This window comes from Aquarana catesbeiana, linkage group LG02 (assembly GCF_042186555.1).
Source record: "Aquarana catesbeiana isolate 2022-GZ linkage group LG02, ASM4218655v1, whole genome shotgun sequence".
Classification (NCBI taxonomy): Eukaryota; Metazoa; Chordata; class Amphibia; order Anura; family Ranidae; genus Aquarana; species Aquarana catesbeiana.
Window position 1 is genome coordinate 33,488,460 of NC_133325.1, and position 16,621 is coordinate 33,505,080.

Genomic DNA, 16,621 nt, shown 5'->3' on the forward strand with positions numbered 1-16,621 from the left:
TTTTTGCCTTGCCTTTCCTTTCCTTTTTTTGCCTTGCCTTTCCTTTCCTTTTTTGCCTTGCTTTTCCTTTCCTTTTTTGCCTTGCCTTTCCTTTCCTTTTTTGCCTTGCCTTGCCTTGCCTTTTTGCCTTGCCTTTCCTTTCCTTTTTTGCCTTGCCTTTCCTTTCCTTTTTTGCCTTGCCTTTCCTTTCCTTTTTTGCCTTGCCTTTCCTTTCCTTTTTTGCCTTGCCTTGCCTTTCCTTTCCTTTTTTGCCTTGCCTTTCCTTTCCTTTTTTGCCTTGCCTTTCCTTTCCTTTTTTGCCTTGCCTTTCCTTTCCTTTTTTGCCTTGCCTTGCCTTTCCTTTCCTTTTTTGCCTTGCCTTGCCTTTCCTTTTTTGCCTTGCCTTTCCTTTCCTTTTTTGCCTTGCCTTTCCTTTCCTTTTTTGCCTTGCCTTTCCTTTCCTTTTTTGCCTTGCCTTTCCTTTCCTGCCTTGCCTTGCCTTTCCTTTCCTGCCTTGCCTTGCCTTTCCTTTCCTGCCTTGCCTTTCCTTTCCTTTCCTGCCTTGCCTTGCCTTTCCTTTCCTGCCTTGCCTTGCCTTTCCTTTCCTGCCTTGCCTTGCCTTTCCTTTCCTGCCTTGCCTTGCCTTTCCTTTCCTGCCTTGCCTTGCCTTTCCTTTCCTTTTTTGCCTTGCCTTTCCTTTCCTTTTTTGCCTTGCCTTTCCTTTCCTTTTTTGCCTTGCCTTGCCTTTCCTTTTTTGCCTTGCCTTGCCTTTCCTTTTTTGCCTTGCCTTGCCTTTCCTTTTTTGCCTTGCCTTTCCTTTCCTTTTTTGCCTTGCCTTTCCTTTCCTTTTTTGCCTTGCCTTGCCTTTCCTTTTTTGCCTTGCCTTGCCTTTCCTTTTTTGCCTTGCCTTTTTTGCCTTGCCTTTTTTGCCTTGCCTTGCCTTTTTTGCCTTGCCTTGCCTTGCCTTTTTTGCCTTGCCTTGCCTTGCCTTTTTTGCCTTGCCTTGCCTTGCCTTTTTTGCCTTGCCTTGCCTTTTTTGCCTTGCCTTTTTGCCTTGCCTTGCCTTGATTCATGAAGCTGTTATGACATTTAGATGTAATAAAAATTTTCCTCATTCCCACAAGAGAATTGGTAATTTCCAAAGTTTGCTGGAAATGAAGTTCTCCAATCTTTATCTAGACGCTGCTCAGATAAAGGTCCACCAAGCCGTTCAACCCTCAGAACAGAAGGGTCTTCTCCAGCCTTTTATTTAGGAAGTATCAGGCAATGTTGAGATTCTACTACTTTGCAGATCTTTTGATGTCGTCGTAATTTGCCTGTTAGCCGGAGGAGCCGTTCCTGTAGCGCAAAATGCGGAGTCCCTTTCGGGTTCCTCCTAAATGTGGATGAGGATTGCAGGAATCCATCCTTTCACCTCGCTGATTTTCTTCCAGACAAGTTCTGCAAATATTCACACACCAATTAAACGTTCTGCTTTCCAACGGAGGACAGAGAAGTGATTGCAGGGAGCCGGTTCTCCAATAAGTGCCAGTATTTATAGAAACCAGGAGGAATGATGGCATAGAGATCACATTTCATTTACATGGGAAGTCAATAATACCGACACAAAGCTCTGCCGAGCTCCAGGGTCACTTTCATCTCTATCAAGGGCAGTTTCACCTTGCTGGAGATAGAGATCTCATTTTATATATTTATATAAAATATCATTTATACCGTTCTCGAAGTATAGATTTTTTAACCACGTCTGCTCTGGTATCTGTACACCCCTTATAGGCCGGAGCAATTACTATTCTGTGGGCCTGTTTGGTGATAACTTTGTCGGATAACCAATGAATGTTTTTTTTTTTTTTTTTTTTTGTTTTTTTTTTTTTAGTGAAAGCTAGACTTTTTTTTTCGGCAATATAATATTGCAAAACTTATTTTCTAAAGGAAAAAAAATTGAGAAGCTTTTTTATTTAATTTTTTTAAATTCATGTATACATATATGTATACATTATTCACTGTATAATTTGTCTCATTCAACCCTTTTGCTGTCAGAGCGGTTTTTGCATTTTTTGCACACCTGCTTAAAAAAAAAAATCATTTTACATAAACCCCCAAAACATTATATATTTTCTGGAATCAGACACCCTAGAGCAGGGGTATGCAATTAGCGGACCTCCCAGCTGTTGCAAAACATATCCCTGCTCTAGAGAATAAAATGGTGGTAGTTTTGTTTTGTTTTTTTTATGTCAACTTAATTTTAAGGCAAACAATCGCAATAAACTGCTGTATTTTTTTTTTGGTAGGATTTAATTGGCGAGGTTGTACCGAGTAAACATTAGATACCCAACATGTCAGACGTTACATTTGCGTGCGCCCGTGAAATGACAATAAACTTCAGTGCCCTATATTTTCTATAGGCGAGGCCTTAAAAGCCCCCTATAGGTCATCAGTTTAGTATTTATGGAGGAGGTCTGGTGCTAAAATTATTGCTCTCACCCTGGCGATGTGTAATGTGTATCGCTATTGGTGTTTTCATGCATATTCGCCCAGATGCGTGCGTTTACCTTTTGTATATGTGGCTGTGGGGCTTCAAAAGTTTTGTTTTTTTTTTGTTTTTTTTTTTTTTTTTTTGTTTTGTTTTTTTTTATTGGCGTACAAAATTTTGTGCTTGGGTGTAAATAATTTTTTTAGAATGTAAAATTATTATAATAATATAATATTAAAATATATATATTTTATTATAATTATTTTACATTCTAAAAAATTATTTACACCCAAGCACAAAATTTTGTACGCCAATAAAATATATATTATAAAATATATTTTTAATAATTTTTTTTTTTTTTGCAATCACAATAGGGACAGAGTCTAAAAGACCCTGCATGTCTCCCCCTGTGCTCCACTGATTGTAATGCGATGCACATCGCATTAGATTACATTCCTTCCCGGGTACGCTGTCCGTGGACACTGGCGGGCGGACCTGGAAGTGATGTCATACACACCGCTTTTCAGGTCAGCAACAAGTAGGGGAGGGAGGGAGAATGTGAGCCTGCTCTGCTCCTTCCCCTCTACCCGGGGGGGGGGGCACCCACTATGTCAGTCCCAGGCCCACAGATGGACAAGCAGAGCCCGGGATACATGGAGGGGGACGTGTGTGTGTAAGCAGGTTTTTATCGCACTGCTTTGGTGCAACTTTTGATGCGACTTTGGTCTATAGAGTGTAAAGTCGCACTGGAAATAGTGCGAGTTTGGAGCCTCACTAGTGTGAATGGAGCCTTCGTTTTGTGCTTGCGTTGAGGGTTGCCTCGGTGTATTTCACAGCACATGCGGCTCACTAGTTTTTTATTAGAACTACAAGTCCCAATTGTGCATTCGAATGATGAAAATTTTAAGTAGTGTAATAGAAGTAGTACATTTTTTTTATTGATTGATTTTTGTTACCTCTTATGTCCTTCCAGTGGAAAATTGACGACAAGCCGGTAAAAATTGACAAATGGGACGGATCTGCAGTTAAAAACTCCTTGGATGATGCAGCCAAAAAGGTAATCCAGCTTTTAGAAAGATTCAGCAAAGGAATATTTTATTCCCGGGGGCTGTACGAAGGACGAGGCAACAAATGAAAGGCTTTTTGTACCTTTTCTCTATAGGGAGGGGTTCTTTACAGTAAGGGCTCTTTCAGACAGGCGTATGACAAATGCACAGGATCCTGCTGCCAGCCACTTCAGCCCCGGAAGATTTGGCTGCCCAATGACCAGGTCATTTTTTGTGATACGGCACTGCGTCGCTTTAACTGACAATTGCGCGGTCGTGCCACACTGTACCCAAATAATATTGAAGCCCTTTTTTTTTTTTTTTTTTTTCTTCCCACAAATAGAGATTTCTTTTGGTGGTATTTGATCACTGCTGCAGGTTTTTATTTTTTGCACTATAAACAAAAAAAGAGCGACAATTTTGAAAAAGACGCAATTTGTACTTTTTTCTATAATAAATATCCCCAATTTTTTTCTCAGTTTAGGCCGATATGTATTCTTCTACATATTTTTGGATTGAAAAAAAACGTAATAAACGTATATTGATTGGTTTGCGCAAAAGTTATAGCGTCTACAAAATAGGGGATAGATTTATGGCATTTTTATTTATTTTTTTCTCGTGACTGCGATATTATGGCAGACACTTTATGACACATTTTTGGGACGATTGACAATTATACAGCGATCAGTGCTATAAAAATGCACTGATTACTGTGTAAATGTCACTGGCAGGGAAGAGGTTAACATTAGGGGCCGATCAAGGGGTTAAATGTGTTCCCTGTGTGTGTTCTAACTGTAGGGGGAGGGGACTGACTAGAGGAAATGACAGATCCTGGTTCTTGGCTATTAGGAACTCACGATCTGTCTCTCCTCACAGAACAGGGATTTATGTGTTTACACGCACACGTCCCTGTTCTGCCTCTTGTGCCTGCGATCGCTCGTGGCCGGCGGTCGTCGCAACCGTCGGCCGCGAGCATCGGCACCGCCGCCGCTTAAAGGAGTCTCTGTATAGCTATGATGGATCGCGCCGACCTGCTGCAGTATAATGACAGCGTCTGGTTGGCAAGTGGTTAAAAAAGTGTCTCTGCGCTGTAGGATATCATTTGTGCCACATTGTGTGTACAGCATTAATTGAACGCTATTGGCTGCCGCTGATCAGGGCTGACATGTCAGCAATGTGCCTGTGCTGCTGTTTACACCGTATTGGCGTTGATACATCTGTTTGGAATGAGTCCTCATGCAGCTGCCCATACATAGAATGACGTGGGCAGTCATTCACAAATAACGGAAGGCTGGTCATTGCGCACATGTGCCACCGCTGTATAAAAGACTAATTCGGGGCAGACCTGTAAACATAACTAGTGTGTGATCAACAGCGCAAGAGCAACTAAATCCGCACTGTGGACATTTGTGCCCTGAGCCGTGGCGGCAGCCAATAGGATCTGTGTACGGTGGACGCGAGTAAGCTTTAGGTGTACATGTGCAGAGGTCTGTCCTTTGTGTCTTCCTGACGATCTGCGTGTGCCGGCGGTCATCCATTGGCCAGCAGCTGTGTCTAATCACATCGCAGCCGGGTCGCCAGCAGCACGTGTGCCCCCCTACCCAGCAATGCCGGGTCACGTACCTAGTACATGATCCAGCGCAGCAGAGCCATTTTGCCATACATGGTCGGCAAGCGGTTAAAAAAAAGTAGAATTTTCAGGCTCAAAGGATCGTTTAAAGATGTGGACAGTCATTAATGATGTGTTGGTTGGTTTTGTTTTTCAGGTCCTGCTGGAGAAATACAAGTATGTTGAAAACTTCTCCCTCATCGATGGCCGCCTCATCATCTGCACCATCTCTTGCCTCTTCGCCATTGTGGCCTTGGTGTGGGATTACTTGCACCCGTTCCCCGAGTCAAAACCTGTTCTGGCCTTTTGCGTCATATCATATCCTTTTCATTGACCACAACCAACACTATGGCGGTCTTCTGCCAGCCACATTGAAGTATCCATAAATCTTTAGAGGTCTAGAATTGATTTTTTTTTTTTTTTTTTATGCCCAGGGATTCCCCAGTATAGGACTTGTGCTTTTAGAGCGGGCATCCATATGAAGTTCATCCCCGCCCCTGCAGAGCTTCATTTGCCAGTAGAGACATTTTACAATGAACTGGTAATAAGGACTTGGTGCCATATAGAGGCTCTGTATAGTATATGCACTGAGACTGAAGGGTCATTAGTACAAAGGGATCAATCGGAGCATTATTAGGATTTCCTTTGCTCCAAATTGCTGACCGCCTTTATAACACAGGCCCAGGACTAAGGAAATCCTAATAATGCTCTGATTGATCTTGAAGTAATTGGGTACAATAAATATTATTCGAGGGTGGTTACGGATTCTATTGCACCTATGTATTAACTTGTCTAATCCCCTAGTTAGCTAGTCTATTAAAACTCTGATCACATGTTACTGTTGATATCACAATAATACAAGGTTAGCTATGAGACCAAGCACACGGCTTAATAAAACAAAGTCTTATTTATTTCCCAAGAAAATAGGAAAACGCTAACATAAAATACTAAGGAAAGATATTACAAACATATATCAACAGAACACATGATACCAGAATATCAAAGATACCTATCGCAATGCTTTCCTCAAAGCTTTGTATCATCAGGCTGGGCTCAGATGGCAAAGAGAGATCACCATGAGGCTCAAAATGGTGAGGAGAGCCATGCGGCCCAGGCACAAGCCAGGAGTGATAAGAGTAGAGACAGAGAGCCATGAGGCTCAGAGGGCCACCAGCGAAAAGGGACGAATTTCCTCCTGTGTGCCCTTTTTTACACATTCATCCAAACCCATTTGTAATCACCCCCACTAGCCTCCTGTCCAATGAGCTACTGCCAAGAGGTAGTCCTTTTTAATATCTTATATTGCTGTCCGTCCTGCTGTATTGGCCTCTAGGGGCAGCATTGTCCATGTCTCTGTATCCTAGGTCAATCTTTAATCTTAGCTGGCCCTTTGATCTTCTGTAGCAGGACATTCATCAATCATCTTGTCAGCTATGGTCCCTTTCAAGTTTGTGTTATAGCAACAGACGGTCCGGAGCCAAGAGCTGTTCAAAGACATTCCAGACCGCCCCCAGGAAAGCGAATGCTTGGTTGTATCAACCAGAAAGAAACTCAGACCTTTACCCTTTAAAGCCATGGAACTGCAAGCATCAGCAAGGCTGATCTTTGGGAATAGGCAACATATATGTAGAAACTCCAGAAATATGACATTAGACCATGTTGCCTTCCAACAGATCTCTTTGTACTAATGACCCTGCAGTCTCAGCGCATAAACTATACAGAGCCTCTATACGGTACCAAGTCCTTATTCCCAATTCATTGTGAAATTTGTCTACTGGCAACTGAAGCTCTACAGGGGCAAGTGTTGGCTCCAAATTGCTGACAGCTTTATAACACGTGCCCAGGACTAAGACTTGCCCCCCCCCCGCAGAGCTTCAGTTGCCAGTAGAGACCTTTTCATGGACTGGTAAAATGGGGCTTGGTGCATATACTACACAGAGACTCTATGTGGTGATAAGCCCGATTTTTACCTGTCCATGTTAAAATGTCTCTGCTGGCAACTGAGGCTCTGCAGGGGCAAGGAAATCCCAATAATGCTCCAATTGATCTCTGCACTAATGGCCCTGCAGTCTCAGTGCATATAATATATAGAAGCCTCTATGTGGTGCTGAGAATGCATAGTCATTGGGGCAAAGAGATCAATCTGAGCATTTTTTAGAATTTCCTTAGTCCTGGGTGTGTTTATAGAGTGGGCAGCAATTTAGAGCTAAGCCCCGCCCCTGCAGAGCTTCAGTAGCCGGCGGGCCCAGCTTCATATGCGATGGATGGGGGAAATATTTGTCCACCTCAGGGATAGATGTTGGGGGGGCAGGTTCATAGAAAATCGTGTATATGTATGTCCCACCACATCTGAATGCCGGTGAATAGCCACCTTAGCTGCCGACAGCAGTAATGATCACGTCACGCCTGCAATTCCGACAGTGAAACCGCCATTTTACCTAATAGACGTCATTCCCTGGTTGGTCATAAAGCTGTAGAATCTCCATCACCAAGTGTGTGGACTCCTCTATTCTGTTTCTGACATGATGTCGCCGGTGACAGTTTTGCTAATGTGCCTAATAATGACGATCTAAAGGTACAACTAAACCTAAACAAAACTGTATTCCATTACTTAACAGGCCTTCAATGTGGTGGCTGCATCAGTTTTTCTTCTTTTCAGGCTTTCTATCCTTTATTTTCATCTGATGATCCTGCCAGTAGCCCACTTCCTGTCTAAGGTGACAACACCTGCTATACTGTATCTATGGAGGAGCAGGGTTGTCACCCTAGGAAAGAACTAAAGAACACCTCCCATCTCCTTATCCTCATAACAGAGCGGAAGGTGTTCTGTTGTCCATAGAGATAACTGGTAACTGTATACCTGTAGTGCAGCACAGGAAGTATTTTTTGGGCAGGATCAGCAGGTATTCTTTATTTTTTTGCAGTTTCTGAACAGATGTAATGCTTTCAATTGTATGCATAAAGTTTATGTATGGTCAAAATATATTCGTTTTGGATTGAGAAGGGAAAGGTTGAAGCCCCTATAGAGGTTATATTTTGCTGTCTGTGTCCTGGCTGCCAGGGAGGCTTCCCTTTACTTCCTGTCTTGGAGATTCAACAGGAAGTTGATTAAATCTCCCCAAAATTAGGTAGATTTCCATCTTAGATGGTTGGAAGATTCCCCCCACCCCCCTTACCTCTTCCTCTCATAACTCTAAAATGTACAATTTCCACTTTCTGTTTTGGTTATAGTGCCCCCGGAACAAATAAAAGGGGTCAATCCCCATATTGGGGACACAGACAGCAATAAAAACTTTACATTGGGTCTAACCCATCCAAAACGAATTAAAAAAAAAAAAAAAAAAAAAAAGGTCCTTTTAGTGCTGCTCCAGGTACTGAAGCTTGACGATAAGTCTAATGATTCACAGAGCAATGTGGATGCAAGCTTCCTTGTCTGCTTAATCCAGACAGCGATGTGAGTTTGTGGGAATGAATGCTGCACACCGCCAGCTCAACAGGTGATGTGTGTTTTTTTTTTTTTTTGTTTTTTTTTTTTTCAAATGGCCTCGGGCTCCTAACTCCGTCCCGCCCCTGGGGCTTAAATGTAAAGGCGAAAAAGTGGAGCGAGATGCTGGAATTTATGCATCCCTTTCATGAAATGCAAAAGAAAACCTCTATGATTGGGGGCGAGGCGAAACGCGTTAAAAGTGGCATAGGAGGCAGCTAAGGCTGTTTACATCACACATCAACTGTTTAGCAGTGTGCGGCATCCATTAGTTCCCACATACTCGCACCTCTGCCTCAAAAAGGTTTTGCCTTTTTATATATACTTTTGACAGGTCACAAGTTACCCAATCAGATGTTCGGGGGTTACCCTTTTTAGGTTTTTACCTTAACTTATGTTCACTTATTTCCTGATGATGGGGGTCCTCACCGTTTATACCTCATACAAAGAGAAGAGCATTTTCCTTGTGGCCCACAGAAAGGATCCCACTGGGATGGACCCCGATGACATTTGGCACCTCTCGTCCAGTCTCAAACGGTAACATGTCACATTTATACGGCATCTGTGCACTATGGAAGAGCAGCCAGGGAGCTCATATACAGTGCCTTGAAAAAGTATTCATACCCCTTGATATTTTCCACATTTTGTCATGTTACAACCAAAAACTTAAATGTATTTTTTTGGGATTTTATATGATAGGCCAACACAAAGTGACACATAATTGTGAAGTGGAAGGAAAATGATGATAATAATCACATTTTTTTTACAAATATGTGAAAAGTGTGGGGTACATTTGTATGGCGCCCCCCTGAATCAATACTTTGTAGAACCTCCTTTTGATGCAATTACAGCTGCAAGTCTTTTTGGGGATGTCTCTATTAGTTTTGTCCCTGAGAGTGACTTTTTTTTCCCCATTCTTCTGTGCAAAATATCTCAAGCTCTGTCAGATTGGATGGAGAGTGTCTGTGAACAGCAATTTTCAAGTCTTGCCACAGATTTTTCAATTGGATTTAGGTCTTGACTGTGACTGGGCCATTCTAACACATGGATATGCTTTGAGGTAAACCATTCCATTGTAGCTCTGGCTGTATGTTTAGGGTGGTTGTCCTGCTGGAAGATGAACCTCCACCCCGATCTCAAGTCTTTTGCAGACTCTAACAGGTTTTCTTCTAAGATTGCCCTGTATTTGGCTCCATCCATCTTCCCATCAACTCTGACCAGCTTCCCTGTCCCTGCTGAAGAAAAGCATTCCCACAACATGATGTTGCCACGACCATGTTTCACGGTGGGGATGGTGTGTTCATGGTGATGGTGTATTAGTTTTCTGCCACACATAGCATTTTGCTTTTAGGCCAAAAAGTTAAATTTTGGTCTCATCTGACCAGAGCACCTTCTTCCACATGTTTGCTGTGTCCCCCACATGGCTTCTCACAAACTGCAAACAGGACTTCTTATGGCTTTATTTCACCAATGGTTTTCTTCTTGTCACTCTTCCATAAAGGTCAGATTTGTGGAGAACACGTCTAATAGTTGTCCTGTAGACAGATTCTCCCACCTGAGCTGTGGATCTCTGCAGCTCCTCCAGAGTTACCATGGGCCTCTTGGCTCTTCTCTGATTAATGCTCTCCTTGCCCGGCCGGTCAGTTTAGGTGGACGGCCATGTCTTGGTAGGTTTGCGGTTGTGCCATACTCTTTCCATTTTCGGATGATAGATTGAACAGAGCTCTGTGAGATGTTCAAAGCTAGGGATATTTTTTTTTTTTTTTTTATAACCTAACCCTGCTTTAAACTTCTCCAACTTTATCCCTGACCTGTCTGGTGTGTTCCTTGGCCTTCATGATGCTGTTTGATCACTAAGGTTCTCCAACAAACCTCTGAGGGCTTCACAGAACAGCTGTTTTTATACTGAGAATAAATTACACACAGGTGGACTCTATTTACTAATTAGGTGACTTCCCCACACTTTTCACATATTTATTTGTAAAAAAAAATATTGGAAACCATTTATCATTTTCCTTCCACTTCACAATTATGTGCCACTTTGTGTTGGTCTATCACAGGGGTCCTCAAACTTTTTAAATAGGGGGCCAGTCCACTGTCCCTCAGATTGTTGGGGGGCCGAATCAATGCAGCCTGACCAGTACCCAACAATGCAGCCTGACCAGTACCCAACAATGCAGCCTGACCAGTACCCAACAATGCAGCCTGACCAGTGGCCAGCAGCGCAGCCAGCCTGACCAGTGGCCAGCAGCGCAGCCAGCCTGACCAGTGGCCAGCAGCGCAGCCAGCCTGACCAGTGGCCAGCAGCGCAGCCAGCCTGACCAGTGGCCAGCAGCGCAGCCAGCCTGACCAGTGGCCAGCAGCGCAGCCAGCCTGACCAGTGGCCAGCAGCGCAGCCAGCCTGACCAGTGGCCAGCAGCGCAGCCAGCCTCTCCAGTGCCCAGCAAGGCAGAGTGATCTGTGCCCAGCAATGCAGCCAGCCTGTCCAGTGCACAGGGATTAGTGAGAGGAGCGCCGCGGGACTTACCGCTATGAACAGGCAGCCGCGAGGAGAATCTTTGTGAAGCTTTCCCGCGCTGGAGCGGGCTCTGTGTCTCGGCCCCCACTCTGGACAGTGCCTGAAATTAATACCGTTTCCCCCTATGAAGCGGGGTCCGCAGGGAAAGCATATCTCCGGGCGGACCGTTGTGGGGGCTCCAGTGCCCAAAAGGCAGGGAGGGCCGGGTAAAAGACCTTGGCGGGCCATTGTTTGAGGACCCCTGGTCTATCACATAAAATCCCAATAAAATAAATTAATATTTTTGGTTGTAACATGACAAAATGTGGAAAATTTCAAGGGGTATGAATACTTTTTTCAAGGCACTGTATATCCATTGGAACAGAGAACATTAGCAATGCAGCTCCTCCATTAGGGTTGGACACATGCCAGGTCACCAGTGATTGGAAAACATAGAGGGTGCCCAGATTTTTTTTAGCTGCTTGGCCTGACTTGTTCCTGAATGACCCTGTTGCCCATATCCCATTACAGAGCTGTGTTTTTGCATGCTGTATAATGTTTCTTCAGAAGCTCCTCCGCTAATTGCACAGAAGTCTTTTGCTCTGTTCAGTAAGCGGTTGCCACATTTTATGTATTATCAAAACTTTTATCTTCCAACCTCACACAGTGGGAGGAACAACGTAAGTCCTGGGAAGTGGATGATGCCCTTTGCATCTTTACCTCTTTCCGCCACCTGTAATAGTAATCCTGCGGCTTTATAGAGACTAGGATTACTTTTACATTAAATGGAATCGCTTGCCCTAAAAAAAATGGTATCTCAGCGATATCGCCCCTCCCATCAAAGGACGTATGGGCATGTCCTATGGACATGAAGTGGTTAAAGGCGAACTTCACCTTTCCACTATGTTGGAGTATAACATGATGCCAAGCAGATCCGCAGCAGCCATCAGATTTGAAATTGGTGCGGTTGTACGTGGCTCTGATCGCACAGGCTTCTCAGGAATCTGACTAAATAGACCACAAGTCCTGTCCTGACTACTGAGATTGTCGACTATTGACACTTCCTCTAGCTCTCTAGCTGAAAGTCTGTACCCTGGTACACATACAGAGCTGGAGGAAGAATCTGCAGGAGCCTGGCATTACACCCACCATCCACTGATTTGCAGTTGCAGTGCTTTGCTGGATTACTTGCAAAAAAAATGCACTTTTTTTTCTGCAAATATACTGTATATGTGCATTTAAAAAAAAAAAACAAAAAACTTGGCCTTCCCCCAGCTCATTGGTGACCCTCGTTCGGCAGATTCCCCCCTCCCCGGCTCATTGGTGACCCTCGTTCGGCAGATTCCCCCCTCCCCGGCTCATTGGTGACCCTCGCTCGGCAGATTCCCCCCCCCCGGCTCATTGGTGACCCTCGCTCTAACCTGGACCCCACTCACCTTCCTGCTGCACACCAGATGTGACGTCTGCATCAGACACTCCCAGAATATATACATGAACTGGAAGTGACTGCTTATGACATCTTTCTGGTTCGCTGGTTGGTTGCTGTTAGCCGCCATTGTCATAGACTTCTATGGAGGCTTTGGATATGCTTTGAACCACCAAGAAAGCGACATGGGGTATAATCTTCTAAACAAAGCAAACACAATGTGTGAACAGGACTCTAAGGTAACCATTTTATTTAGTGACAGGGACTTTGATTGGCATTCAGAGCACTTAAAAAAAAAAAAAAAAAGCCAAATGTCCAATGCCACATTTGAAACAAGTGTAAATGAGCCATAAGGCTTCCCTGGCACATCTCTTTTAATCCTTGTTTTCCCCCCTTCAGGTTTGACGACAAGTACACCCTGAAAGTCACCTTCATCAGTAGCAAGAGCAAGCAGCAGCGCGATGCCGAGTTCACCAAGTCGATAGCCAAATTCTTCGATGACAACGGCACATTAGTCATGGACTTGTTTGAACCCGATGTCTCCAAACTTCATGACAGTTTGGCTGCGGAGAAGAAAACGAAGTAAAGAGAGAACAGTGGGGGGGAGGGCCTGTCTGTCGAGTTATGCTTATAAGGGATAATGCAGGAGCGGTATATTAGAAAAAAAAAAAAAGAATGTTTACCCTTCCCTCCCCCTGGCTTGGGGTTCTGTAAAGCCACACATTTCGCCATTTCGCTAGCAAAGCTGCCATAGACCGTGGCATAGGCCCCTTTCTGATTGGCCCTCGGGCCTATGACAAGGTTCTGTTCTAAATTCTTTTACGGCTGCAGCTTTCTCTATTCATCCCATTGATATTGCAGCCGACACAATACATTCATCACACCAGATCTCCAGAGGATTCTGGGGGTCTCCACATTCCTTGAGTCTCTCTCCCTTTTTTGTAGATAAGACTAGAAGAGTTCTTAGTAAATGAGCCACGTTTTATCCACATGTCTGGTCAGTCAGTAACACCCCTAAACCTACCAAACAAATTCAAAAAGCTTCACCTCCCCCTTTTTCTAGATGACATTTAAATGCGATTGGTTACCGCGGGGTTATATGGACGGTTTTTGTCTCAGCCACGTGGATAAAGAACGGCCGTTGACTCTGAAATGCACTTCGCTGTCAGAATAGGCCGGCCCTGCTTACCTGAGCCCACCTTACTCCGCTAATACCGCCACTCCCACAATCCTCTGCTCTGCGAATCAGGGAGATTTGCTTTTTCTGTTTTTGTTTTGTTTCCATCCAATTTAACGGGAACTGCTGCTTTTCAGAATGGATTCTATAGGGACGTAAATGTGAGTCCGTGTAATAGTCTTCTTTGCAGGATAAGAGAAGCTGTCATTTATTTCAGCCATGTTGTTACAAAGTCAGTTCTTGCAGCCTGTTACAGACTGTGTGGATATTTTGTCTTTAGTTATAATACAGGTTTACTTATGGAAGATTTAATTACCCCCTGCCCCCCCTGCATGCCTCACAGGCAACCATACTGACCACACTCTGATGACAACAGCATTGGTAAACTTTATTGTTCTGTACTAGAGCTGCACAATTATTCGTTAAAAAAAATTACAATATCAATTCAACCCCCCTGATGACCTCTATTGCAGAGTTTGCTGATTCTTTCATATAACAAGTGGAGAGACTTATCTGCTCACTCAGCTGTCAAAAGAAAACATCCGGGCAGTCTGCCAAGTTTTTAACATGAAACATTGTAACTCAGGGTCAGTTCACACTGAGGCAGCATGACTTACAGCGCGACTGCCTCAGGCGACCTGGACACGACTCAGCGGCGACTTGCAAAACAACTTCTGTATAGAAGTCAATGCAAGTCGCCCCCCAAAGTTGTACAGGAACCTTTTTCTAAGTCGGAGCGACTTGCGTCGCTCCGATTAGAACAGTTCCATTGCACAGAACGGGACGCTACTTGTCAGGCGGCTAGGTCGCCTGAAAAGTCGTCCCAGTGTGAACCGGCACTAACTCTTCCTTCTTAGATCAAAGGGAGAAACTTCTGTGTGAAAAAAATAATCCAAACAGTCTGCCAAGTTTTTAACAACGTGTAAATGCAGGAAGTTTAACTACTTAAAGTCTAAAACTTTTTCTGACATTTGTTTAGTTACAATCAATATTTTTTGCTAGAGAATTACTTGGAACCCCCAACGATTTTTTATATATATATAGTATGTGTGTGTGTGTGTGTATGTATGTGTATATGTATGTGTGTATATATATATATATATATATATATATATATATATATATATATATATATATATATATATATATATATAGTATGTGTGTATGTGTATATATATATATATTTGCAGGGACCCTAGGGAATACAATGTCAATTGCTGCAATACTATGTCACACTGTATTTGCCCAGCGAGAATCGTGAGAGAATCGTGATCTATCTTCTAAGCAAAAAAAAATCGTGATTCTCATTTTATTCAGAATCGTGCAGCTCTATTCTGTACAATAACACAAAAGGTCCCCCCCCCCCCCCCAACCCTTCTCACTCGGACATGGTTCACCTGGAAAAGAGTTTCGTCTTAGAGATGGACTAATCCCTTTCTGGTTGAAACACTTCAAGTGGATCCAAACCCATCAAATTTTTAAAAAAGTTACGTTCCCGGCACGTGTCGAGAATATAACGGTCACATTTGCTTGTACTATCGACCAAACTGTCAAACCATCAAATGGCTGGTGTCCAAAACTGGTCTCGTGCAGCATCATGGTATCTGAAGGTCAAACACAGGTCAAGATGGCAGTTTCATTGGCGGAAAACGATAGCAGGGTTTAGCTCCACCTTATCGGTTTAAAAAAAAAAAAAAAAACAGTTGCATGTCCGGTGTTCTGTCAAAATGGCCAATTCATTGACTTCTCCACTTACGTCACTTCCTGTTACTGTAAATAATCAGCAATTGGAGATTTCAACAAGTTGGTGTTTTGACACAACACTGGCAACCGTGTACACTCCAATACGCGATATTATGAGCGGCCATTGTTAGTCCGCTCGGGTATTAACCAACAAAATGGCCGCCACCGAGGCGGCAACAACTTTTTCCTCGTTAGCCGCTGTTGTGTCAAAACAGCAAAGTCTTCGTGTACCAAAGTTTACTTGCTTGTCGGTGTGTTTAAAACAGCAACTCGTCAATCTCCAATAACTGATGGTTTACAGTAACCGGAAGTGACGTGATTGGAGATCTCGATGAATTGGCTATTTTGACAGAACACTGGCATGCTCACTGTCATATTTGGTTGTGTTGTTAACCACACTCTCAAACCATCAAATGGCTGGTTTCATAACTGATCACATGTGCAGCATCATGGCAGTTGAAGATCAAGCATAGGCCAAGATGGCGGCTTCCTTGGCGGAAAACTATAGGAGGGTTTAGTTCTGCCTTATTGGTTTAAAAAAAACAGTTTCATTCCTGGGATGCTACCAATCACATTTGCTTGTGCTATCAACCAAACTGTCAAATGGCTGCAGTCCTAACTGATCACATGCGCAGCATCATGGTAGTTGAAGATCAAGCGTAGGCCAAGATGGCGGCTTCCTTGGCGGAAACCGATAGGAGGGTTTAGTTCTGCTTTATTGGTTTCAAAAACAGTTACATTCCCGGGATGCTGCCAGTCACATTTACTTGTGCTTTCAACTAAACTGTCAAACCACCCAATGGCTGGAGTCCTAACTGATCACATGTGCAGCATCATACCAGTTGAAGATCAAACAGAAGCTAAGATGGCAGCTTCCTTGGCTGAAAAGGTTTAGTTCTGCTTTCAGAGTGAGGAGGTTTTGGGCAGACCCTCTGTGATATTGTCCAGAACAATAAAGTTTTGCCAATGCCATCAAAGTGTAGCTGACCTCTGTGGAATGAGGGGCGGACGAGCACCTGTGCCCACGGCCGCGGGCGGACTTTGAGTGGAAGCTTTTCCTGGCCCCCTCCTTATTTAGTTTCCCTTACTTTGAATTTCTTTGCAGCTAACGGAGGATGCACACTGTCTCCCAGCTACTTAGTGCGCATATCTGGATCGAGCAACAAAGGAATGTGGACAGGCCTTGTATG

General features: G+C 43.7%; 1 protein-coding gene across 1 annotated transcript in view; it reads left to right on the forward strand.

Moving 5' to 3' along the window:
* Positions 1-15,044, forward strand: part of SPCS2 (signal peptidase complex subunit 2) — a 28,451-nt gene extending 13,407 nt beyond the window's left edge. Inside the window, exons 2-5 of the mRNA XM_073612760.1 lie at positions 3,423-3,506; positions 5,262-5,421; positions 8,990-9,125; positions 12,911-15,044. Of these exons, the coding sequence (XP_073468861.1) occupies positions 3,423-3,506; positions 5,262-5,421; positions 8,990-9,125; positions 12,911-13,097 (567 nt within the window). The 3' untranslated portion in view covers positions 13,098-15,044. The remainder of the gene's footprint in view (positions 1-3,422; positions 3,507-5,261; positions 5,422-8,989; positions 9,126-12,910) is intronic.
* Positions 15,045-16,621: the final 1,577 nt, after the last annotated feature.